The 27,713-nt window shown below is 36.1% G+C and overlaps 1 protein-coding gene across 1 annotated transcript in view; it reads left to right on the top strand.

Annotated features, from left to right (window-relative positions):
- Nucleotides 1-27,713, top strand: part of Megf8 (multiple EGF like domains 8) — a 155,389-nt gene that overhangs the window by 66,713 nt on the left and 60,963 nt on the right. Inside the window, exons 17-24 of the mRNA XM_081740937.1 lie at nucleotides 1,880-2,071; nucleotides 3,800-3,981; nucleotides 10,725-10,936; nucleotides 14,173-14,442; nucleotides 16,326-16,520; nucleotides 19,075-19,258; nucleotides 20,727-20,908; nucleotides 26,372-26,516. Coding sequence (XP_081597063.1) covers nucleotides 1,880-2,071; nucleotides 3,800-3,981; nucleotides 10,725-10,936; nucleotides 14,173-14,442; nucleotides 16,326-16,520; nucleotides 19,075-19,258; nucleotides 20,727-20,908; nucleotides 26,372-26,516 — 1,562 coding nt within the window. The remainder of the gene's footprint in view (nucleotides 1-1,879; nucleotides 2,072-3,799; nucleotides 3,982-10,724; nucleotides 10,937-14,172; nucleotides 14,443-16,325; nucleotides 16,521-19,074; nucleotides 19,259-20,726; nucleotides 20,909-26,371; nucleotides 26,517-27,713) is intronic.

Genomic DNA, 27,713 nt, shown 5'->3' with positions numbered 1-27,713 from the left:
TTCATTATCTTCTGTTATACATATTTTCTCCCTAATAAATATTCCTTCCCCCATTGTAGTCTTAACGACAAATCTGTTCCATAAGGTTTAATTTCCGAAAAACTTGACGTTCTGTAGGACTGCATTTTTTGGTGAAGCTCAGTGAAACCGCTTTTAAAACGTGTTATAAGATAAATAGAAAGAACAGCTTTTTATGCTTTGTTTCTTACGTCGTATCCTGTAGGTGCAAAGTCAAATGATATTCAGAGAGAGAGAGAGAGAGAGAAAGAGAGAGGAAGTACTTCTGCTCCAAAACTTGAACTTATATGCCAATTCTTGTTGTGTTAGTGCGCTAACAAATATACTACTCAGTCCGGCTCGATCTTAGGAATGAAAATGTGAGGCAAGTCAGGGACAGATTGGATAGTGTAGTACATAGTGAACCATCGTGCCACTCGTACTTTTCGCTTTTTGCTATTTGCCTTTTGTGATAATGTATTTTTAAAAGCTAATTTCAGGTTATTATTTTTTTATTGTTTTAAAATCTGTTTCTCGTTATTTCTGACTTCTCGTTATTAATTTCGTTTTGTTTTATCCGTTTTTTTTTAAATTTCCATCGAGTATGTTTGTAGAGAAGAACAAAAATTATATCTTTAATGTGCTACGTGTTGAGAGATTCATCAATGAAGATATCATATTTAGGCTTTTATTCTTTTTTTTTTTTCTTTCAGAATTAATTTCGTAGAAACGTGTAAAACATCTCACGTGATGTTATTTAAAAGAAATAATAGTATGAGCTGATTTTGAAAAAGAAGGATAAATCAGTATTCAATATGATTTACTACAAAATATAAAAGTGAGAAGGGCGAAAATAGAACAAGTGAATAGTTTTCAGTACCTGGGTAGTATTAATAATAACATGAAGTGCGAACGTGAAATAAAAACAAGGATAGGAATGGCGAAGGAAGCCTTTAGGAGAAAGGGAAGTTCGTTTTATGAGACCTTCAATAAAGAGCTGAGATAAATTACTCTTAAAATGTTTCGTGCGGAGTGTTGTACTATATGGGGCGGAAACATGGGCATTACGCAAAAGTGATGAAAAACGACTGGAAGCTTTCGAAATGTGGGTGTGGAGAAGGATGGAAAGAATTTGTTGGGTCGAGCGGAAAACGAATGAGAGGATGTTAGAAATGGTAGTGGGGGGGAAATACTTTTAGATATTATTGAGAAGAGGAAGAGAAACTGGTTGGGACATTGCCTAAGAAGAAATTTATTGTGAGGGACGTGCTAGAGGGTATGGTGGCAGGAAAGAAAGGGAGAGGGCGAAGGAGGCTACAATTAATGGACGACATAAAAGCAGGAAGATCATACCTGTATAAGAAGAGGAAGACGTTAGCGGAAGACCGGGTAGCATGGAAACTTCTCAGTTGCGGCAAGTGACCTGCTAATAAGAACAGAATACCTATGATGATTTTGAATGTGATTTAGTATTTTATTAATCTTCGAAAATATGAATATGATACTGTCTGAAATAATGAATTAATTTGAGTTCATTTAAAAAAAAAATACAAATTCGACTTACGAAAAATGCAGGAAATAACTGACTAACTGACAAACAAATTCCTGTATAAATGTAAATTTAATGCTTAAATAAAAAATGAAAAAATGCACGCCTTGGCTGAAAATCGAACGCAGGTATCGGACTTATGCATTAATAACTACGCTACTCATCCTATCCTATACGTTCTTTCACTCTTTAAGTCGGTGCTCAGCCATTCAGACTACGTGAACTCTTTAGAATAAGATTAATTTATTACATATGAAAAGAAAGAACTTACCTTAATGCAAGCGTTCTTCAGTGTCACACTTTTACTTACTTGTTTATTACTGTTTGTTTCAGGGATGGTGGCATGTGTTACTATCATTGTGTTTCAAGGGGTTTGTTAACTGGCTTAGAGAAACGAGGTGTAGGTAGTGGACTTGCTGAGTTATCTCCATGGCAAACTCGGCTAAAAACTTCACTAGTAAGGGATTGCTTATGGATCATCTCGCCGTACAATACTTTAGAAAAGGGATCTAAAGCACAAGAAAGGTAAGCTATTATTAGTACCGTACTGAAAGTAAAACGGGTAATTTTACTATTTTCTTTGTGGCTTAAGTTTATGCTTATGAATCATCTCGCCGTACAATACTTTTATAAAGGATCGAAATCACAAAAAAGTGATCTACTATTAGCATCGTGCTGGAAGTAAAACGGGTAATCTAACTATTTTCTTTGTGGTTCAAGTTTTGTAACAACATGGATAACAATTTATGTGAAGATAAGGTAAAATATATCCCTGTTAATAAGAGAGGGAAGACATCAATTTTAACAAAGTTATGTCAGCACTCAGGATTTTTTTGCTCTTGCGTCGTAGTTTTTCTGCGTATAAAGAATTTAACGCATTAACATTTTTTTTTTGAAATATTTCATATATGAAAATGTTCTGAAAATATTTCAAATATTTCATTCCAATTATTCCTTCTTTTCATAGTATTCACTGAATAAGAAAGAAAGGTTAAGGGATAGACTGACGCAGAAACACGCATTGCATAGCGATACTTCGAGCAGTTTAAAGTTATGTCTTCATCGATTGGGGTTTGTCGTTAGACGATCAAGATCAGTGCCTCATGAGTTTAGCGAGCAGTAGACCCAACGACGAAACGACATCTGTCGTACACTTACTGAGAATACCAAGACCTGCGGTTCTGGAGACAAATCGTAACTAATGATGAAAGTGGGTCTACATGTGGTCTTCAGACAGCGGAAACGAATGTCTTCAACCGAACTCATTTCGGATAGGCGAGTATAGATGTCAACCTTTATGCTAAACAACTGAAATGCGTTCTTTATCAGATATATCTGGGTTTGAAGGGGCAAAAGCACACTGCTTAAGATCAAAATCTCCTCACTGTCATCGATCTAGGAAGTTGCAACAGAAACTCCTTGAGAATTGCAGGGATTAGAACTTCTTTCACATCCAGCGTGTAGCCCTGACCTTTCGCTATCATTGTAATACTTTGAGTTTTTCAGATGTTTTGAAAGGCCGGACTTGAAAAATGCTAACGATTGTCAGCAAAAATTCGACTCTTACTATTATCTTTTGAACGATACGATTCTTTCAAAACACCAGAACTCAGAGCATAACAAGACCCGGGTTCGATTCCCGGCGGGAGCTCATGTGGTTCGGATTCCACGTTAATCAGTAGGTCCACGTCTCATATAGCCTCGCTGCTGAACGGGACGTAAAACTCAAAATCAATCAATCAATCAAAGCATAACATTGATAAAGGAAAATTGATTCAAAAATCTTCATCATTAGCAGAAAGACAAGCTTACTTACGAGACTTTTTTCCATTAGAACGAGGAAACCAAAATTAAATTTGGACATGGGCACTATAGATAGAAGTTGGAGTAACTCGTTGACATCTTTACCATCGACACCAACCACTGAAGAAGAAGAAGAAAAAAATTAAGATGTGTGTTTGTAGAGCAGTGTGGCAGTTTTACTTTTGAATACAAATATTAACTTTCTATACTCCTGTTCCTACCTGAATACGATTTCACTGTTGTCAGCGAAAATTCGACACTCAATGTTAAGTTTTGATCGATCTACAAGAATTTTAGAGCAATAGTGAGTACCTTTAAGTTTGTTAATTACATTTACTTAATTTCTTTTATATCATGAAATTTAATAAGTTTTAAATGTTGTGGAAGACCTGAGATAGATTGGTTCATTTTTCTTTCAAAATATTGATGAAGTAATATATTTCTTTTCAGTCTAACTCCCACTGTCATTCAACTGACAATTGAGAGTGACATTAATATAAACTGTCCAGACAATAGTGTGCTTGTATATGATGGATTACCAGAATTCGTATCCAGCAGCAGTCAGAATCATGTTTTAGGATCATTTTGTAGCCTAGACAGTTCTTATCCACTTACCGTACAAGCAAAATCAGGTAAGAATTTCTCAGCAAGTGCTATATTGTTACACGTGAAAAAGGTACATTATATGTATGGGTTTTCTCGAGGTTGTCCCGTTCTCTTCATTATCGTCCATTTCATTATTATCGTTTCCCTTAGAGAGCTCCTCCGTGGCTAAGCGGTTAGCGTACGCGCCTTTGGCGTGGGGGACCCGGGTTCGATTCCCGGCGGGAGCTCATGTGGTTCGGATTCCACGTTAATCAGTAGGTCCACGTCTCATATAGCCTCGCTGCTGAAGGGACGCTAAACTAAAATCAACTCAACTCGTTTCCCTTAACCTTGGAGCACAATCGTGGGACGTTAAATTTAAACAAATCAAATAAAACTATCAAATAAAAATCAAATAATAATCAAATCAAATAAAGGGAGTCTGTGTTCAAATTTTTGAGTAAACAATTTTCTTCATAAGATATTGTGAGAGTAAGTTTTATTATGTATGTTTAGTATTATTACAGTGTGTTATCGCAAAGCGTAGTTAACACAGAATAAATATCTAGCTTAAATGAATGATATGAGAGTCGTTGATCGCAAGAAATAAAATGAGAACAAAATTATATGATAAATTGTCATGAATCGATCGATTCTCCTTACAACATATTCTAAGAGCTGCGAATTCTATGGATATTGTGTGAAAAAGTGCAAAATTGAGTCGGGAATCGAACTTCGGACCCAGGAGTCCGCTATGAGCACTGAGTTCAGGAATGAAGAGTGTTTGACTGTTCAGCGAGCGGACTGGCTATTGTAGTGGCACAGTAAACTTGAGATCAGGGTTTGATTCGCGGTTCAGTTTCGCTTTCATTCTCTCGCTCATGTCTGGTACTAGGAGTACCTGGTTCGATTCCAAACTAAGTGAGTATGTGGCGGACAACTCCCTTCTAAGGGTTTCTTGTTTCCTCCCACTTTCTCATTTCACTAACTATTTAAAAATCATTCTCGTTCATTAATTATCCGTCTTCTTAGCCTAGAGGGCTGTCGGTTTTGGTACTTTTTTTTTCTCATTTTCTTTTCTTAAGTAACTTTTATATTGTTCGTAATGGTTGTTTAGTATACTTTTATTCTCATATATTCCAGATTATATTGTGATTAAAGTGTTTGACTTTGGTAATGATTTGAAAGACTATATGTTAAAAGTGATGAAGTATTACTCGTTTGTTTTTCCAGTATATTCAGATTCAGTGTATCTTATTCTTCCAACTTTTTCTGAACTTACTAGATCTTTTCCATAAACCTATCCTTTGCTACCGTCAAAATGTGTGGGTTATATTCTCAAGAAGGTAAGTTCATGCTATTGACAATGTAATAAGATTGTCCAAAGATATACTTTATGAATTATTAGTATAATGTTTGTGATGGGCTCTTTGATAATGCGGCGAACTTTTGTGATGATTGTGATGATTTGCAATAATCGTCAAGTGATGATTTCCATTAAACTATGTGGATATCATAATATTTTGACAGCTTCCGTTTATCTTCCTCCGTATTGTTCTGAGATGCAAAATACTAATTGAGTAGTTAAACCCTATTAAAGAAAACATTACAAATTGAATCTAGGACCTCTCATCAAATGCGCGTGCGCTCTAGTCACTAGACCATCAGGGAGAACATAAAGAAGAAATAGTGTTTCCTTTTTTCATGGAAATGATATACTTTCTACCCTTTATTCCAAACATTTTACTTCAGTTGAAAATCATTTTTAAAATGTTCTGTAAGATTTCCCTTTAGATAATATCACATTTTCCTAAAATGTCTCACAATCTGCCCAATACTCAGCGGCAATCGACCAATCGATCGAATCGACTGTTTGGCCAGTCCTGCTCTTACCGTTCGAAATTAGTTCGTATTGATTAACATCGGAATTGTATTCAATTCGTACTTAAGGTATCTATGTTAGTATTCAATTCAGATTTTTTCAGACCATTGTAAGATTTTGAATTATGCTTGTGTCTTCCAAAGATTTTGATAGCCCTAAAAACTGGATAGTTACTATGTTCTTTTGTCTTAACGTGCATATATATATATATATATATATATAGGGTGTTCTAAAAATGGCGCCCACGGACCACAGAGCATGATTCTACAAGTCATAATAAAGCAAAAAATATATATATTTGTATACTTTTCGAGTCCTTGTCTCGAGACACAAATTGCACTATGTGGCAACGTCGCAAATAAAGAACCATAGATTAGATCTATTAATCCATCAAATAGTTGCATCTATTCTTTCCAAATGGCAGCTACAGTAACTATAGATTGATACTAGCATCACTTATTAGTGTAGCAATCTATTTAACTGCTTGATGTATTTGTAGAGTGATGCTAATTGTTGCAAGTTAATCTGCGACGTTACCACATTGTGAAATTTTGATTCTCTATAGCGGCTGAGGGTGGCCCCGAAGGGCAAACTACCACATAACATTTTCGCTTTATTTTGGCCTGTAGAATAGTGCTCTGTAGTCCGTGGGCGCTATTTTTAGAACACCCGATATATATATATATATATATACCGAGCGAGTCAAAAGTCCCTTGCCTCATAGGCCAACTCGGTAACTATTGAAGATATGAAAAAATTATAAGAGGACATTTTGATTGCCAAGTGTGGGTTGTCAATCTAAAATAGTGGAATTTTCGTAATCGGGACAACCGTTTAAGCTCGACACTGGTAATAATAAAGAAAAATGCAACGTTGCCACGTCAGTGGAGGACAAGATGGAATGAAACAATCTGGATCGTGAAATACCCTGGGCCAAGGAGAATAGAAAGAGGAGCAAATTAAAGAACAAAGGAGCAGACCTATTTGCAGGGCCCACGACAGTGGCGTCAGCGCCACAAGGGCGAAGGGGTAAGAGAGAGAGATATGCAAGGAAGACAAACAAATGAAAAGAAGTCGTAACGTTTTCTGAAAGGTTTACTATGAGAGGTAATCGTGCGGAAGCCAATATCCCAAGCGAAGTCGCCTGGTTCTGTGGCCGAGTCCTACCCTTGATTTATTGATTGAGTTATGTGTGGAAGGAAAGAGCTAAGGGAATGGTTCGGGCCGCAAACGCCGAGGTCACAGTGGCCCTGTTTGGTAAGATGAGGAATGGGGAAAGCAGCAGCCCTGGGTATTTCGGGTATGTAAATTGTGATTCGGGTCTAGTCCACCACGACACGACTTATTTTCATTTGTTTGTCTTCTTCGTGTACCCCTCTCTCCTACCCCCTCACCCTTGTGGTGCTGACGCCAGTGTCGTGGGCCCTGCAAATAGGTCTGCTCCTTTGCTTTGTTCTTTAATTTTCTCCCCTTTCTATTCTCCTTGGCCCAGGGTATTTCACACTCCAGATTATTTCATTCCATCTTGTCCTCCACTGACGTGCCAACGTTGCATTTTTCTTTATTATTGGGTGCTATACCAGTGTCGAGCTTAAACGGTTGGTCCGATTACGAAAATTCCACCATTTTAGATTGACAACCCACACTTGGCAAACAATATGTTCTCTTATAATTTTTTCATATCTTCAATAGTTACCGAGTTGGCCTATGGCAAGGGACTTTTGACTCGCTCGGTATATATATATATTCTTTTTGCCAAGTCAATGTAGGTTTTGAAAATCCGTGGGACTTAGAGTTTTGCAGAACCAAGCGAATTGGTAAACAAACTTCTGTACCCTGTGTAGTATTTTTTGTGTTGATTTAAGAAACTAAAGTTGCTTCAATACCATGTTCTCTGTAAATTTAATGTAAATGGCAGCCGGCTGGGGACAGTTTGACCGTTGTAAATACACCTGTGCAACTATTGTGAAGTGGCCCATAGTTATGTGTACTTCTATTATAAATTGTTAAATTTAATCATAATCATTAATCAGTTTATTTTCATTTTTTAAAGTAAAACACATCAGAATTATCGAAATCATTAGTTCAATTAAAACAGAATGTTTTATCTGTGTTGTACATTTACAAACAGTTTAAGCACGTATATCCTCATTGCGAAAGCTACTAATACAGATAAATCTAGTTTCCCTTCCTGCTTTCGTGCATTTCCTTCCGCCTAGCCTAGAATGTCCTCGTTCATTAGTCGCAACAGTCGTTGTTTTCTGATTAAACAAAACCACAGAGGACACGTTCACAAGGGGTATTCATCATTTTTTAAAGTAAAACACATAAGAATTATCGAAATCATTAGTTCAATTAAAGCAGAATGTTTTATCTGTGTTGTACATTTACAAACAATTTAAGCACGTATATCCTCATTGCGAAAGCTACTAATACACATAAATCTAGTTTCCCTTCCTGCTTTCGTGCATTTCCTTCCGCCTAGCCCAGAATTTCCTCGTTCATTAGTCGCAACAGTCATTGTTTTCTGATTAAACAAAACCACAGAGGACACGTTCACAGGGGGTATTCGTCATAAAAATTTAATAAAGGTCACATCGAGTAAAAAAGCAAACCATACTATTAGAAACGGTCTAGCTCCATATTTTTTTTAAGATACCATTCTAAAGGTTCATCAGCGAAGAAACATTTTGGCAAAGATGAAGAACCACGTTCGTTGCAGATTTAATTCAGCGCCCCTAGCAGTTCAATAAAATTTGGTTCCAGTTGTCAAGTAGCTATAATTTCTCCAGTTACCATCCAAAAAGTAAAAAAAAAAAAAACGCCAAAAAAGCACATTCGTCATTTCAGACGAAAAGAGCAACGCCACTCACCCAAAAGTTACACAGATTAGTACCCATCCTTTATTGTCATAATCTAATCCTTACTCTTTTCACATCACCTTTCAAACTAATCACTTTTTTTTTACAAACTTAAATCATTTGAATTTTATTTACATTCATACATAATCCTTAACAGTTAAGTTCCGTGCAAGACATTAGTGTGCATGCCTAAGTTTAGCGTTTAGCAGTTGTAACCTGAGCTATGTTCCCTCCACGACACACTATTATATTAATGCATAAGTGTAGTTGTAACGGTCAAACTCTCTCCAGTCCACTGCCTTTGTTCAGAAACAGGATATTTTCGTTTACTGCCTTCGTAAATAATACTCCAAACAAGCCATAAACGGCACGTGTATGGTATCAAAAATGAGTGATAGTACGAATAATAATATCACAAAGATATAAAGCATTAAAACGCAATTAAACTTAACATGTTTGGTTCATACATACATAATGTTTATGTACTATACGATAACAGCAACATACTGCATTAAGAGTACACTATACTATACAAACACATCCATAAAAACTAGTGGCTGAAATTTATTTTTATAGCTTCATGTGTTAATTAAAATGTAGAAACAATACAATATTGGTAATAAAATATTTTCAAAAGAAAATAATCTAATACTGACACTAGATTCTAAACTTTTAGTAACATTATTATTAATATGAATGCCTAGATATAGTTTGAGTTTCCTTGACTCACCATCATCATTATCTCGTACATTAATGACATATCTCTTCTAACTACTGCCGTTGTCATGAGTCATGTATTTTTCTTCTGTTTTTACAATATGAGCGATACATGACCTGCCTTCCTACCTCCTTGCGCTGTTTTAAAGCGGTGTTTCATCCAGTTCACACAAAATCATATAAATGTGATGCGAACAAAAAGTAACATAGCAAAATGCGATGCATCTAGGATGATCATAATTCATTATCGACTGAGCTGTTTTTACCACAAGAAACAGTATATTATTGTCTTTACTTCATGACAGAATGGCTCTTTCGATTTCAGTTAAATAGTTGAAATTTGAGTTATAAATGTTCCTCGAAAACTGTCGTTTCCAGTGCGTTTTAGGTTTTAAAAACAAATCAATCTTCTGCGAATCACACAACATATTACTGGAGACTGGCCGTAGAATTGATAACAGAAACTCGTATGCATTTTGACAAATAAAGGGTCTCAGTAGGCTTTCAAGATCTCACTTTACTTTTCTGAAACTAAATCTCTAGCAAAGACACAGGACTTCAGCGGACTTCTTTCCTCCCTTTCTATCTTCTTCCGCAATTTCTGATGGTGAGGGGGGTTCTAAATGACATATCTACCTGTTATATCTTTTTTGTTATGCCGCGTTAATTTCCATTGAAGTGGCGAAAGAATGCTCGATTTAGAACGTTGAGAAAAACTGGAAAAAGAACTGGATCCGTGTAGCATTTGCCTACAATATGAGTTAGGAAAGGAACATTTGTGTGAAGTTATTGTATTTGTGTCATAAAAATGGAGGTTCATTTCGTGGACTACACAATTCCAGTCCCTTGTTTCGTGATACTATTACTGGTTCAGCTCTTAATAAACAACTTTATCTAAGCACCTCATAACCAGCTACCAGTTGAGACAGTATCTAAAAGGACAAATTTAATACTTTTATATATTTGAGATTTCTTCTCTACTTTGCTCTTCATTATCATCCTTGTTTGTATATACAGAAACTACGTAAAACTGTAAGATAATGTTGTTAACCTCCATTGTCAAAATGTTATAGAAAGCATATAAATCGGTATGCGAATTTAAATTTGTTTAGCAGCTTGCTATGCAGAAACCATTTTAAAAAATTGTCATTTAAGAGTAGTCAAGAGACCTAAAATTGTTCTACTTTTTAGTAATTCTTCAGTTAGTGGGTAGTTTGTGCACAGAAATTTGCTTTGTTTTAGAGGCGGTTGTTTTGTTACATTTGAAGTATTCGCTTTAGCAATATTTGGTATTCTGTGGCTAGAAATCAAAACTTATTGCTTCTTACAGGTATAATGACAATTTACTATAAACAAGGAACGCCGTTACAAGGATTCAATGCAAGTTACGAAGTTCTGAGTTGCCCTTCTAATTGTAAAGGAAACAGGGAGTGCAAGGACAAGCAATGTGTGTGCAAACCAAATTGGGTTGGTTCATTATGTAATATTCATATTTGTCCTAATAACTGCACTTACCACAAGCAACAAGGGATATGTGACAGAGTAAGTATATATACCGAAGTGAAAACATTGTTTAGAACAAATAAGTAATTAGGGAGATTGCAGTTTGTTTTTATAAATATTTTTGTAAATAATGTATTTTTACCAGATATAAAATGGTTTAAAGTCTGAAGGAGGATATCGCACAAAATAACTAACATTCTGTATTCTTTTTTTTATTATTATTATTTTCTGTTTAAACATATTAGAAATTAGAAAACAAAAACAACCAATGAATAGCTTTTATAATCAAATAATGGCATTTATTTTTTGATAGAAAACAAAGAAAGGATATAATAAAGATGGCACAACTCAAACCAACAACTCATTGGAGTGACCTGTATTATTATTTACTCGAGTACGGAGGTGTACCGTGGGAGCGTATTGAGAAAAGCAGGCAGTCACAGTATTGGTGAAAAACTGAATATTTTCTTAAAATAAAAATAAAAAGTGATCAGAGCAGCCACTTGCTAATTTGGGTTACAGTTACTAATTACGGTTACAGGTTTGGCAGTATATCATTACCTTCACAGACACATCAGATCATTTGAATGGTGCTCATTCTAGCTTAGAAATTACGTTCATTACGGGGTTAAGCATTTGATCAGTATATTCAATTTTGACTGAGGATTCGGGCTTAAAGAGACTCTCCGCGAAATTCAGGGCCGCGGTCGCTTAGTGGTAGCGCGTTCACCTCTGGTGCATAGGGTCATGGGTTCGATCCTAGCCCACGCCAAGTAAACTTTGTGGTGGACAAACACCGTGTGCGAGGGTTTTCTCGGGGTTCTCCCGTTTCCTCCCACTTTCTTCATTCCACCATTTCATTCATTCTCATAATCACCGTCTCCTTTAGCCTAGCCGGCATAACCGTGGGACGTAAAACTTAAAGTTTTCATTTCTCCGCGAAATTCGTGCTAAATTGCTTCGATGGAGTAGAAGCAACTCCGATTAGAAATCGCACGGACATGTTGAACAACACCAAATGACTTCAACTACCTTAACACCGTAATGACCGATGAGGAGACGTGGATTTATGGAACGACCCAGAAACAAAGATGCAATTCTGACAATAGGAACATTCATCATCTCCAAGGAAGAAAAAAGATCCACGACAATGTGAAGGTGATGCGGACTATTTTTTCGACTTATGTAGGGTGATGCATCACGAGTACGCACCACTGGGCACAACCATTACCAAGAAGTATTACCATTAGATCCTTCGCAGCCTTTGTGACGCTGTACAACGCAAACGACCATATTTGTGGACAGCGAAAATTTGGCAGGTGCATGACGATAATGCCCCGCATATTTTTTGCATCTGATTCAGATTTCTTGGCCAAACACAACCGTCCTGTTGTTCTTCAGGCTCCCTACTTCCCTGACATGTGACTTTTGGCTCTTCCGAAAGTCGAAAATGCCGCTATAAGAGACTCAATTTGATTCCAGAGAAGATATTTACGCAATACGACGGCCAAGCTCAGCCATTCCAAAATATACGTTGCGTTCCAGAAGTGTTTTCAAGAAGGTAGAACTGCTGGGGTAAGTGTGTACATTCCCAAGGGGACTCCTTTGAAGGAGATCAGAATCATTGTATGTTATTTGAATAAATGTATTTTGCCGTCCAAAGGCTCGATATTTTTTAACACACCTCATAAGTGTAGAATTTCTTAAATTAAACATTTTTTCTTTTGTATTTCAGTTTGAATTCAAAAAATAATTTATTTGATTCCATGCTGAGTGCGGCGAGCTCATAAATTTTAATTTTTTACCTTTTTAAGTAATTCACATATGTATATAGCTTCATAAATACCTATGACACCAGACCTGGTCATGTGGTAGAGATACTTGATATAGCTGGTTGTTACATTTTGTAGAATTGAACAGGTGTCCTATGTTGAAGTATAATAGACTTGCAATAATGATGTTCATTCAAACTTTAATCACATCATGAATTTACTATGTTTTTTAAAAGTTTGTGTGATATATTGTTTCAAGGTTATTATAGTCCATAAATAAGAAACTTGATCAATTTTACAACCAGCGAAGATTATCGTCATCCAGCGTGCCCAGAAGACGCGCGCCGTCTGAAATGGTAGATACTTATTAACGTATATACATTTGTGGAACACTTAGAAAGGTAAGCACTTAAAAGATCATTTAGTTGATGTTTACTTTTTCAGTAGACATATACTCTTATGGAGTAACGTCCTTGTTTTGCCTCTGTTTTTAAAGAAAACTAGCTGAACCTGTGCTCTCTACACGGCGCATCATTAACATATGAGTATGAATCTCCGTGTCATTCCTCATTATTTGTGCATGTTCCTTTACAGACATAAGTGAAAGACGTCTTAATAAAAATCGGCAAGGGATACTATAACGGGGAGATATTTTCGATTATTTTTTCATTATCTCGCATCGTTTGCAAGATTGAGCATACTTCCATTTGGAGTTTCTAATTCTTGTATGATCAGTGTTTTCTTTCTTCTTGCATGCAGTATGTAATAAGCAAATACATTACATACACAATTAACTATAATGTCAGTGATATATGGTGTTCATTGGGCAATACACTCCAAACAATAAAGATTCAACTTAGAGTGGAGAAATGCTTATCCTTCATTTTTCATTGCAATTTGGCCATGAAACAAACGCCCGAGAGGTATGCAACCCACACATGCAATTATGTGATGTTGGAATGTATAATGCCTAGGATATGTTTTAGTTTTTTTTTCTTTCTAATTTCAACACTTCCAGTGTACTCATAAAAATGTAATAAAGAAATAATGGCCATGTTTTTTAAATATTCAGTTAGAACTGGACAATTTACATAAAATTTTCAATCGATCAGTGAAAACGCAATCTTTCTAGAGCCTGTAGTTTCCAAGATCTCATTGTCGAAAGGATTGGCCACAAACATATAAACGTCCACAAACGTATAGTTTAAAAGAACTCCAAAGATGGCAGTACAATTCATTTACATTGATTTTGGAAAAGGCTTATTAAAATACAAAGGCTTTGAACAATATTAAAAAAAAAAACTTTATGATAAAGGTCTAGCCAAACTAAACTTTATAATTTATTTAAAGTACACATACTTTAAAATATTTGTCTTTGTATTGTGAAACGTGAAATCACAAATAACCGTAAATCAAATATTTGAAATTCAAAGTTGTAGGTTGGAGCTCAGGCGCTTTTGTTGCTATTGTAGCATTTTAATAGATAGATGTTTCTCATTTCAGGATTATGGGCGTTGTTACTGTGCTGAAGGATTTGGAGGTGAAGACTGTTCTGTACCTTTAACTAACTCACAGGTCATCTTCACTGAACTTTTTAACACAGAAAAGCTAAGCGATAGTGTAGATCACCACCGAAAAATGTTCCCTCGATTTGGACATGCGTTACTTTCTGATCATCGTGGCTCACTGTGGATGTTCGGAGGCTTTTCCTTGTCACATGGACCTTTGAATGATATGAGGCTTTTTGATACTAAGAATAATACATGGATGCAGGTAACGGATAATTCACTTTCATCTTTCGCGAATTTTTATCCGATGTCAGTGAAAACATTCTCATATTTTCATTAGAATTACAGGATTTTCAATCGAAGCTTTTCACTCCATGGAATTAGCCAATAGCTCAAAAGAGTGGAGCGAGGTGTGTGAAAATTGAATAATAAGTAATGTATAGGGTAGTCAATTGTTTTGTTACCCCCTAAAATGTAAGAACAATAAAATAATACTAGATGTATGTACCGGATTTAGTTTATCTGTATCACTATCATTCGCTCACACTGTCATACATTTAGAAGGTCAGTATAAACACCATCATTTGAGTAGCAAAGAATGATGCGGGCGCCAGTCCTGGGTGATATTTTACGTAACGTTGCCTTGGTGATTGTTGCAGAGGCTGCCTTAACAATGCCCTTCAACTGTTGGGTCGATTGGTATTGCTCTAGGGCATCAGTATGTATCTTAACATGGTGATTTTTTGAATTCCTAACTCGGAAGATTGTTTTTGCAGTGACTTCTTGTGTGATCCAGCATAGATATCTCCATCTTCACACATATGTCCCTTCGCGTGGAAGTTCGTCCTGTCTTCGATGTGTTAGAAACAGTTTATGTTCCCAACGCAGCATTGTCCTTTTAGGAGGAGCTCGTCTGCCGAATCGTCCAGTGAAGTCTCACATCTATATCCTCTAAGTCTTTGCCAGAATGCATACATTCATGTGTCCATGCACTTGCAATCAGCTTCTCATTCAAACTGTAGGAGCCCGTGTCAGCCATTTGAAATAAACAGAGATTATGCCTTTTAAAAACACTGCTACTACAAAATGTACAGATTTACAATTTACTTACGTACTTTTCCAGCAGTGTTACTTTTTAAACCACTCTGTTTCTTCATCAAACTTACTTAATTAGCTAACCATTTTCATGAAAGGGGTGAATCTTCCGTGTCTACGAAAAAATTATTTAGAAAGCACTTCATTAAACATCATTTAGGGGCAGCTTGTTTAACTCATAACGATTGTGCCTAAAAATTGTCCATGAATCTTGAGAAAAAATGATTAAATTACATCTTAGAGAGAGCGGGTCGTAGGGTATGCACGCAAGCACGATGTAATGTAAATAAAATATTGAAGCATCCACATGGCCATGTATAGAAAGGGAAGGGCAAATTGACCATCTAGTTTCTGCTTTATTTTCTAGAATTCTTTTAGTTAATTTCTGATGAATTTTCAGTCCAGTTTTTTTCGTTGGGTATATTGTTCAACTGGGTTACTTTTATATGAAGAATGAACAAGTAGTATTTTGATTATTCATAAGAATAAATAGGAATATATATATATATATATATATATATATATATATATATATATATATATATATATATATATATATTATTTTTAACTTGAAGACTTGTGTCATTTTTGTCGAATATCGTAGACAAAGATCGAAAATTAGATTGCAAATCCATTAGAAAAGGGAGTTTACAGTAAGTATTATTTTTCCATACAAGTTTCCGAAGCCAGAAGCCGGGGAATTATATTCGTTTAAAATACGTTCTGTTAATTATTGAGTGAAGGACAAGTAATATTATCTGGTTAAGTATTTGTATAATCAGATCAATCCGAATAAACTAACTTTCGCAATGAGCGACTACCGAAATATGTCTGGCAAATTTGCATTCGATGATGATGTGTTAAAAATGAACTTAGAAAGTAAATTTCAATGTAATTATGTTGTAGTTCTCCTGAGAAATATTCAAACTATGTAAAAGTAATGAATGCATTAAAAAAATTTGTAATAGATAAAAATTTGCCGAAAAGATTAATAGTTTTGCAATGAAGACATTGTCCTTTCGTTTATGATTTTGCTCTTAATTTTTTCATCAGGTAACTATTGACACTACGCAAGAGGCAACTACAATGCCTCAAGGCCGCTACTTTCATGGAGCAGAAATCGATCATTCTCGAAGAGTTATTTACATTTACGGTGGATATACTTTGATAGATAAGAAAAAGAGTTTTACTCTTAACGATTTCTGGAAATTTAACCTAAAAAATCGAAGATGGCTCAATATAACGAAGGTATGTTCACTCATTGTTATTAAAAATCTTTCCTGATTGTTGATATTTTTCAGGTAATCTAAATCAACAATTTATTTGAAAGGTCAAGCTTTAAATTAAGGTAATAAGTATTTTCTAAGTAATTGATTTTTTGATTTATTAATCAGAAAGAGAGTACTCTGCAAAATCATAGGACATCAATGGCAGATAAAGTGGGAAGTACAAACAAGTGTTATACAGTAAGAATATATACGTGGTCTATCCAATAAATACGCGAACTGAGCTAAAAGGTGACGTTGAGTTGAAGTTAGGCCATGCACACTTTGCTGATCTGTTAGCAGGAGACCCATTGAAGCGACAGTAACTACCAGATTGTCGAGACGAGCGTACAGCTAGAAATGACATTGCTTTTGTAGTGTTCTGTTTTTGTTCGTGTCGATGATGTATATTAATGAACAGATAGAACAACGAATCAGCATCAAATTTTTGATGGAACCTGGAAAAAGCTCTCAGGAAATTCATGAAATGTTGAAGGCTGTTTATGGAAATAACGCACTGAAGAAAACAACTCTTTTCAAGTGGATCAAGCGTTTCAGTGAGGGCCGTGAAGACTGCAAAGATGAGGTAAGCTAGAAAGATTGTCGACCTCCTGTGTTGAAGACAATAGTGACCCGTAATTCGATCACAATGCTAGATCACCCTACTTACTCACCAGACTTAACCCCCTGCGATTTCTTTTGGCTTCCGAAGTGTAAAATGGTTATACGGGGTCGGTACTGGGACGGCATACAGACGATGAAACGTGAAACGACAAGACATCTGAAGTGCGTAACTTCTGAGGGCTTCCAGGGATGTTTTCAGCAATGGACACGGAGGTAGGACAAGTGTATTGCTACAAATGGGAAGTATTTTGAAGGGGATAGGATTGATATACCCTAATTTTATAAAATACAGTGTTTGTGACATCAGTTCGCGTATTTATTGGACAGATCACATATAAACTTATTCACGTGAAATATTGTCCTTCATTTGACTTTTATTTTGCATATAACATACGAACCATTAGTCTGGACATCATAACATTTCACTACCTTGTACACCAGGTCAAGGTCTAGCACCATATCAAGTTCGATCGAGATAAGATGAGTTCGGTTGAACTCGTACTCTCTTTATCATTGATCTCTTAGAGGGAAATAAAATGAAGGACGAAAATGTATGGAATTACTCTAGATTGGTGAATAATCGGTAGTAAGCAGTGTCCGTAATGGGAAGAAAATGGTTCAATTTTAGATTGTAATTATGCTGCAAGAGAAAGTGAAATTAACTTAAACATTAGCGTCATTCTGATTTGACCTTTAAGCTAAATAAACAAAGAATGGTCAACACAATCAGTTCCTGTGAAAGGGGTAGTGAAATGAACTGGAATAGTAGAACTTGCTTCCGTTTCCTTGCCATCTGAATAGTTTTGTATAAGCTAAGAAGAATAAAGAGAATAGGGTAGCGTATTTAGATATGATTAGATTCAGATGCGTTTTCACTTATTTCCGTTAATTTCTTCCAATGGATGCGCTTTCACTTGTAAACATATTGGGACCAGGTGAGCGAAAATGTTTCCCCCATTTATCAATATAACCACTCAATAAAACCTAGTTTGGGCAACTAGTAGACGTCGTCCATACTAGTCGCCAAAACGAAGTGTCCGATCCACACTTCATATCGGACATTCATCTCACTCATTCCTATTCAGTGCGTGGCGCTAAACGTCCATATTGCACAGAGTGCATCGTCTTTATAAGTATTAAGCATATTCTTGTGGAATGTCCGGAATACTCAGATTTCAGAGAGCGTTTCGAGCTAGTGGCTCTATTCTCACGTTTATTTGTGAGATTGGAATTGTTAACACACAGTGAAGTTTTTAAAATTTTTCCTGTTGTGTGTTACTATTATGGCTATTTTGGACTTTCGAGCTATTTAGATACAGGATCCAACTTAATTAATGTAACAAATGTCGGAAGGTGATTCCTGACACCGAAAAAAAAAAATAAAATAAAATAAAATAAAAATTAAAAAAATAAAAAAAAAAATAAAAAAAAAAAGGTCCTCTGAGCATATTGGCAGAGTTAGCGAAGGCCGAAAGCATGGGAACAGTAATTTCGAATCGGTAGATATCAACGTGTAAAGAGACACAAACGTACGTTCGTCGAACACATCACATGTCTGCCATGGATGGACGTTTTCTTTAGTAGATAGTTAGAGTCTGCTTTGTAAAATTTCCTTACATTGAAATTAAACTGACTTACCTCATATAGAATAGCTATGAGATTCAAGCTCGTCATTTTCCGAAGAAATTTTTGTCATATCCTTAATCCCGTTAAGAGGGTAGTAATCAGTAATAATTACGGAAAGTACATAAATAGTTGGTATCTCTATATATATTTTTTTCTACAATATCAGTATGTGTTTGGTAGTACATAATTTTGACATTGCTAAGAGCAGGCTTCTTTTTATCAATTTTACTGTATAAAAACTGGATGTCTGATTATATTATTAATAAATAAGTAATTTATTTATACAGGAAGATAATAATCCCCCACCATTAGCTGGACATACATTAACTCTGAGACGTCATGGTGACTCGGAAAGTCTCATCGTCATTGGAGGATTTAGTCCTACATACGGATTTCTGGAATCAGTTTGGGAGTATGATCTTCGAACAGATGCGTGGAACCTTCTTGAGACCTTTGGAAATAAACCTGTTGGTACGTAATTTTCGTGATAAATGCAAATTTTGAAGTTCAACAAATAATACTTTTGTGGAAGAAATACTGTTTTTTTCCCCCTAAGGAATGCACAACCTAATGTTTTGGCAGTTGGCTTCTTAAAAAGTTATAATACTTTATTCGTTGATACCTACTTTAAAAAGTCGTAAAATAGTCCTGAATTGTAGCGTCGTACTTGGATAATTCAACTTACAAATTCCTTTCTTATTAGTGTCACTGGTTGGACAATACAGTCTAGTTTATGTTCAATTTTTCTTCCTCAAACGTGCATCATAGTGCATGCTATCATTTAGCATTATCGTAAGGGATAACTTAAGATTCAATATAATATTGAATTTTGAGGTGGTTTACACAAAATACATTTCGAACTATTTGTGAAATATAAATGTACCAATCTTTTAAGAAAATAAATTGTAGATAATTTTTTCAGTGAATTGGTATTTAACAAATAACTAATTTATAAATAGCCTTTATTTTAGTGCTTTAATTTTCTTTTTTTTTTTTTTTAATCTCGAAGATGCAAAAACTGGTCTTACGGCTGTAAGGTTTATGTGTTTACACTTGAGTACAGAACTTCTAACAAGGACAGATTGTTTTCTGTTAGATAATTTTATTGTGTTGACCTCTGTACAGTCTTATTAATTAAAAAAAAAAAAGTTTTCATTTAATTCCAATTGCGAATAAAAGTACTAGACTTTTCAGAGAGAGGTAGGGGGCAGATTTTTTTTGAACAAGACTGTACATTGGAAATAGTTCGTTTCTAGCACTATAATATTACCGGTATATAAACATCTTCCTTTTCCAAAAGTTTTGGGTTCTTATCCATAGGTAGGATAGCAGCAGACAAATGCATATACTTTCCGCTCCTAGGAAGTTTTCTACTATGTACAGAAACGACATCTATTTGTGGTAGTAAGGAACAAACGATGTTTTTAAGTTGAGTGTAGAATGCATATACTTCCTTATAACTGACCGATTTTAGTTTCAAGCAATAGGAAATGTTGAATCTATCGCTAAGGGATGTTTTATGAAAAAATGGAAAAACGTTTACAAATGTTGTATAATATGTTTTTAGAAGTCGAGAGGAAGGGGAGATAAATTCACTTACCTTTGACTGATTTCAATCTAATAATGGTTGGTAATTTTCGAAGACATTTTTAAAAATAAATGAATAAACTTTATTTTTTAGGTATTTTTTAAAGTTGGAGTTCTTATCCATGATTGCTTTCGGCCCTAACCATTAGATACAAAGACGACTTATTTATTTTATGAAAATGAGATTTTGTGGAAGTTTTCGTTTTCTTTTTGTTTGTACGTCATAAAGTTAGTTTCTTCTTCTTTCTTTTAAATCTGGCGATTAGTAAGCTTGAAACGAAACATGTATCTAAGATGATTTAATTTGAAATCCATATTGAGTTCCTAAATGTGTATACTCCTGTCATTGCAGGTGTATATGGTCATAGTACAGTATACCACGCAAGCAGCGAGAATTTTTACGTGTTCGGTGGCTATCTATACAAAGTAAATAGAACAGTTATATCAAATGAGTTGTATGTGCTTCATTATCCTACTCGCCAGTGGTCGCAACTTCCTGTCAGCAAGAATAGTAATCCACCAGCATACAATCTGGTAAGTTTGGGTGCAATAAATAGAAATAAACTCTTAGCATTCGGCATTTACGGAGAGAGTAAACAAAAATACATTCTTAATATATTACACATAATTTTATCGGAGATTTCTGTAATTAAATAAACTCATTTTTTGATATTTCATTTTGTGTTCTGTTTATTTTATTTTATTTTAACTTCCGTTTCAAGCGCAACTTGACAATGTTCTTTGATGGATTCGCCGCTTTTACGAATTGCTTCTTCAGTGTCGGTGACATTCTGTTCGCTTGATGCTGTTACTGGATGTCCGACACGTAGCAAATCCGCAAGATTCACACTGCTCTCTTCAAATAATTTGCGTTAACTAAAGATGTTGCTACAGCTCATACAGTCTTCTTCCCATGTATATATATATATATATATACCCTCCATTCCAAAAGAAACCGAACTTTTGAAAACAAATAGTACCACTAGTGCCATCTGTTGTAATATTTTACCGGTAGATGGCGTAGTCCCTCATTAACAACTGGTATAAATGTCATGACATTTGGATGCACGGCAACAAAGTTATTGCGTTTCAACTGTCAGTGTGTTGTGTACATCAGTCGGAAAATGAGTTTCAAACAACTAGCCGCAATTGAGTTTTGTGTTAAACTGGGTAAAACTTTTAGTGAAACGCATCAAATGCTACAAACTGCATATGGTGATGAGTGTCTATCCCGTACGCAAGTTTACGAGTGGTTCAGGCGATTCAAATCGGGTAGAGAGACGCTGGATGATGACGAAAGATTAGGCCGTCCCAGAACCGGATTATCGGAAGAAAACATCGAAAAAGTGCGTGAATTCATCAAACATAACAAAAAATCGTCGGTGAAAGTTATTGAAATGGAATTAGGCATTCCTCAAACAACCGCATACCGCATTTTGACCGAAGTTTTGGGCCTTAAGAAGGTTAATTCGCGGTTTGTACCACACAAACTCACCGAAGACCAAAAAGTTGATCGACTTGCGCATTGCAAAGACATCGTTAAAAGTGCTCGGCAGGATCAAAACTTCTTGAAATCGATTGTAACTAGTGACGAGACGTGGTGTTTTGAATATGAGCCCGAAACAAAGCGGCAAAGTGCTGAATGGAGAGCGCCGGATGAAGGAACACCCAAAAAAAGTCGCTTGGTGAAGTCAAAAGTTAAGGTGATGCTGATTTGTTTTTACGATTCAAAAGGAATTATCCACAAAGAATTTGTTCAGCCCGGCCAGACAGTCACTGGAGAGTTTTACTTGGGCGTCATGAAGCGTTTGCTGGCAAGAATTCGTCGTATTCGGCCCGAATATCGCGAAATCGGCAGTTGGACTCTTTTGGACGATAATGAACCATCACATCGTTCGCGACTTGTAACTGAATTTTTGGTAAAAAATCACATTATTCGGTTGCATCATCCGCCCTATTCACCAGATCTCGCTCCGTGCGATTTCTATCTGTTCCCGAAACTGCATTTGGCGATGAAAGGAAAGTGGCACGCATCGATTGATGCCATTGAGAAGGCGACGACCGCCGTCCTAAAGACCATTCCAATAAAGGACATGGAGAAGTCGTTTGACAACTTGTTGGAGCGTGCAAATATGTGTATCGATGCAGAAGGGGAATACATTGATTAATAAAAATGATTTGTTCCAAAATGTACATTGCTTTTTTGTTTTTTTAAAACGTTCGGTTTCTTTTGGAATGGAGGGTGTATATATATGTCGAATGTTCTCAAAATGGCGCCCATAGACAACAGAGCGCTTTCTACGGATTAAAATAAGCGAAAATGCTAAATAATGGTATACCCTCCGTTGCCTTCTTCAGCCGCTACAGGGAGTCAAAATTTCACTATGTGGCAGCCATTACCATTGCTGTACTAATCCATCAAGCAGTTACATAGATTGTTACACTAGTGGTGCTAGTATTAACGTCTATCGACTTTAACTGCCATTTGGAAAGAATCGATGTGACTATTCGATGGATTGGTAAATCTACTCTATGATTCTTTATCTGTGACATTGCCACATAGTGCAGTTCGCGTCTCCAGACGAAGACATGAGAGGTACACAAATATATTTTTTCCCTTTATTTCTGCTTGTAGAATAGTGTGGGCTGTAGTCCGTGGGTGCCATTTTTAGATACCTTTCTTTTTGAATTTCACTCGAGTTTTTGTCCTTTTCCTCACAAAAACGAACTACACCTCTGCATTTCACAATAAACGACTGTAACACCCAAGCGCAATTTCTGCTCGGTAGTTCTGTTTCTGCCGCTAGAGGTATACCTGGTCGAACAACTGTCAACTACAGTGGGAATTTCAAAGTATTCTCTCTCAGTTTTCACGTCCAAGCTCAGCATCATATTACATAAATTGTACGTTACTTATTGATCTGCCTTTATGGTTTATTCAGTCTAATGAATAATTTGGAAGTCACTGTATCTTTATTTTAGTGGGTTGAATTTTTAGAAACTGTTATTTTATTTCAGTGTGCAAATGGTGCCTTGAAAATTATAATAATGCAATATATTATATGCTTCTGAATGCAACATTGAGTGTTAGTTTTAATATTTATATATATCCTTCATGAACTACATCTTGAAATTTCTTATTAATGAATAATCTGAATGAATATCATGTAGTGAATGCAGTATTCAAAATGTTTAAGTAGTTGGCTGTCTTGCGTTCATAGTAGATATTCGTAAGTTAAACATGGTTTTAGTCCGTTTTTCAGCTTAGTGCTGTATTTAGTCTGAAAATGCAATGAGCTTATAGAAGAAGTGTACTCTGAAGAATAAATAAACAGTTCTGTTATACACTGAAGCTTTTCTTGCTTCTCTATATAATCACCACCTTCATTTAAACATCTGTCGTGTCTATAATTACATGGGCGCATGGGGGGATATTCAAAATTAACAAAAAATCTTCTACTTACCAATGAATCCTTCCTTGAAAAATTTAAAGGTTTTGACGTTTCGGAACTCTCAGCTGGTTCCTTCCTCAATGGCAAGGTAAAAAGGATTAAAACGGAAAGGAGATTTCTGTTCCGTTTTAGTCCTTTTTACCTTGCCACTGTAGAAGGAACCAGCTGAGAGTTCCGAAACGTCAAAACCTTCAAATTTTTCAAGGAAGGATTCACTGGTAAGTAGCCAATTTTTAGTTAATCTGTCGTGTCTGTTCACGAGCTTCAGAATTCCCATGTGATACCCTTCTGCTGCTAGTTCATTAAGCCTAGTGGTCATTACATTCAAACAAAAGACCGCTCGCGCATTTTCGCCGCGCAGTTCACTCATTTTTCTCATTCAGGGTCAGCTGACTTCCGTAACAGCTGTGCTCATAACGCTGTCAATGGATGTTGCGAGAAGTCACCCGTGTGCAGTTGGCATGGTCAAAATGAACTGTGCGATTGAAAATCCCGCCAACTGTGAGGTAAAGAGCGTTAGATTTGAAATGTTCAACAAAGGACTTGAAATGTTCAGCAATAGACGAACAAATATGCACGATGAATCTCTACGTGGACGCCCATCACTCATCAGAGAAGACCTGAAGACTGCAGTGAACAACAGAATCTTTCCAGGCATTCACGTAACTCTCGACGAATTGCATATTGTATTTCCAGACATTTTTCGTTCTTTGCTTGGGAAATTGTGTCGCAACATCTCGGCTACAGCAAAATTTGTTCACCATGGGTTCCTCGGCAACTAATTGAGCAACACAAAACTCAAAAAACAGGCTCAGCCTTTACTTTCTTGACACAATACCACATAGATGAAGACGTCTTTCTTGATCGGATTGTGACTGGTGATGAGACCTGGGGGTCTAATATCACTCCAAAGAGCAAGTGCCAGTTACTTGAGTGGCATCATCCCTCACCATCCAAAAAACCGAGAAAATTCAGACAGATTCTCTCAACACAAAAGGTCATGGCAACCGTCTTTTGGGATCGTAAAGGTGTTCTTTTGGTGGATTTCATGTCAAAATAAATCGCAAATCGTTATTATGAAATTCTAACAAAACTACGGCGAGCCATCCAAAACGGGATGCGAGAAATGTTTCTGGAGGAATTGTGCTTCTTCACGACAATACCGCCCTCACACTGCTGCTGCAACCCATGAATTGCTGGATCAATTCGGATGGAAAATTTCTGATCATTTTCCCTCTAGTTCGGAACTTCTTCTAGCGATTTCCACCTTTTCCAAGCCGAAAGAGTTTCTGGACGGAAAACGTTTTGGAAGTGCTGAAGAGTTGGAGAATGCAGTGACCACCTGGCTTCATGAACTGATATCAGAAGAGTATAACATGGGAATTTTGAAGCTCGTGAACAGATGCAAGAAATGTTTAAAATGAAGGTAGTGATTATGTAGAGAGGCGTCAGGTATGTAATAGATTGTTTTTTTCGATAAATTTTGTTTTTTTCATTTTGTATAACAAAACGGTCATTACTTCCTGGATGACCTCGTATGTGTATATAATAATCGAATCTATCGTTCAGGAGTTGTGTGAAGGAAGGTAATGAAAAAAAAAAAAAAAAAAAATAGTACAAGTTCTTGCGACAGAGCAATTTTAAGCAAGAAGAAAAGAACTAGTGAGCTATAGCAGGCAATAACAAGAGTTGTTATAATATTAAGATCATGTTTTGATTACTATTCCTGGACGTGTTTCTGATTCTTCACCGAAGAAGTGTTGTAATTTGTGTAAGCTTAGATAATTTGTTTCATTCATCCTTCTTTGTACAATTGTTGACGTCATCTTTTAGATATAGATATATCGAGGATTAAAGCTCGGTAAGCGAATTTTAAAACGAAGATGAAAGAAGAGAATTAGAGAAGTCCTTAGTCGATACTGAATTCAATAGTCCTTTTCCCTATTGATTTTATCCTTTTTCACAATTGATAAAAGCAGAATCGGAATCAATATTTTGCTACTTTGAAGATTATATTGACGAAGGTCAATACGTTAAAGGTCTCATATTTTATATGCAAAAGTGAAGTCCATTCTGATGAAGATCGAGGATCATATGTAGTATTGAAATATAAGGATTTTAAAAATAAAAACACGAGAAAGTTACTGGTAATTATTTATTTATTTTGTTATTGATGTAAGGTAGTTTCCAGAGAATTAAAATCCATATGGTTCGTAATAAGATTTTTCATAAAGAACTATATTTACGTAATACTGCAGCGCATAGAGTATTATGTTGATTCAAACATAATTTTAGTGTTTCAAGTCGTAACTTAATTTCCTAATTTAAAGCAAGATGTAAGAGTCACGTTCAAACATCTTTGGAATATCTGACTTTCAGAAGCTTGATGTCCTTCTCGAGATAAGACTCCAATCAAATTATTCTGTCTGTGAATGTAACTAAAGAGACCTAAAGGAAAAGTGGATGTTCAGTTTTGTAAACATGACTGTATATGAAGCGGTAATGATTGTTATATTCCAGCTAACACATCTTTACTCTTTCGTAGCCTCGTGCGAGATTCCTACACTCTGCCGTGACAGCTGAAGATTATATGCTTGTTTTTGGTGGTCGCACAGAACCTCATAACACTACAGATTCTCTGATTGCCTATGTATATTCGTGCAATTTATGGATTAGATTAATACAAAAAGGTAAGTTTGATTCTCTATATTTCCATTATAAAGATTAATGAATGTTGTTAAGTATTTTGGTTATAGAACCTCATTTGAAACACTCTGCAGGTGCACTATTATTATGTAACACACAGGAAAGTTTCGACGATGAGTGGTTTGAGAAGATGGTAAGCATATTTAAGAGGTAAGCATGTCATTCGTTGTAATTATGAATATGGATGAACAGTGTATTTGCTCCATGTACCTGACAGCAATGAACGAATGACATTGTGGCAAACTAGTTCCATTCTCAAGCTGCAATCCCAAGATGGAATAGATACAGTAAGAACAGTATACAATCTTGAAATTTAATGTCGTTCTCAAGAAATCCATCATGTGCCCGAACAAGCTCTGCTACGATCATTCGCATTTCGATGACAGGGATAGATAGTCCGTGCGCTCTGGCCATAACAATTAATAATCAACCCTCCTGCCGCCATTGTTCATGAAGATCATCGGATAATTGTTAACTGATTTCCAGAGCATATACACTTTGCATGACAGAAACTTCACACGTTCAGTTGCATAACGCTTGTCTCTGCAATGTGAATTCAGAAGTTGTCTCAGTATTTTGTCAAGAATAACACCGAATGTGTACCCTACTCTCCACACGTACACTTAACTAGCTTCAATTGTGATTTCTTTCCCTTTCTTCTCGTCTGAAATTGAAACGAATGTAAACATTTGACTCGTCTGTAGCTACCATGAAGAAAGCGAAAACGGTTCTGAAGACAGTGTTAAGTATGGGCAGCAGTACGTACATGTACTTATCATTATTACTTTAATTGAAACATCTGAAAAAAGTACAGCTTACCACATTAAGGGCCACTTTTCTCCCTCAGAGCAGTTCTGATGCGACGGTGGATGGGTGGATGGTAGCTAATGGAACATTACACCATTCCGTATATAATAAATCATTCAGTTCCGTTAGAGAAGATGGAGACGGAAGTCTGCGCTGGATTTGTGTGTCCAAACCAGACCACAGATGTTCAATTATGTTCAGAACCAGGGATTGGGCCTGCCAGAGGAAGTGTTTATCTTCTTCCTGACTTTCCTCAAACCATTTTAATATTCTACGGTTATGCCGGATAAGCTAAAGGAGACGGGATGATGTGAAACAATTAAATGGTGGAATGAAGAGAGTGGGAGAAAACGGAGGAACCCCAAAAAACCCAC

This window comes from Thermobia domestica, chromosome 2, assembly GCF_964235325.1.
Source record: "Thermobia domestica chromosome 2, izTheDome1.hap1.1, whole genome shotgun sequence".
Lineage (NCBI taxonomy): Eukaryota > Metazoa > Arthropoda > Insecta > Zygentoma > Lepismatidae > Thermobia > Thermobia domestica.
Note: the sequence above shows the minus strand (reverse complement) of the source record. Positions and strands in the feature narration are given on the sequence as shown.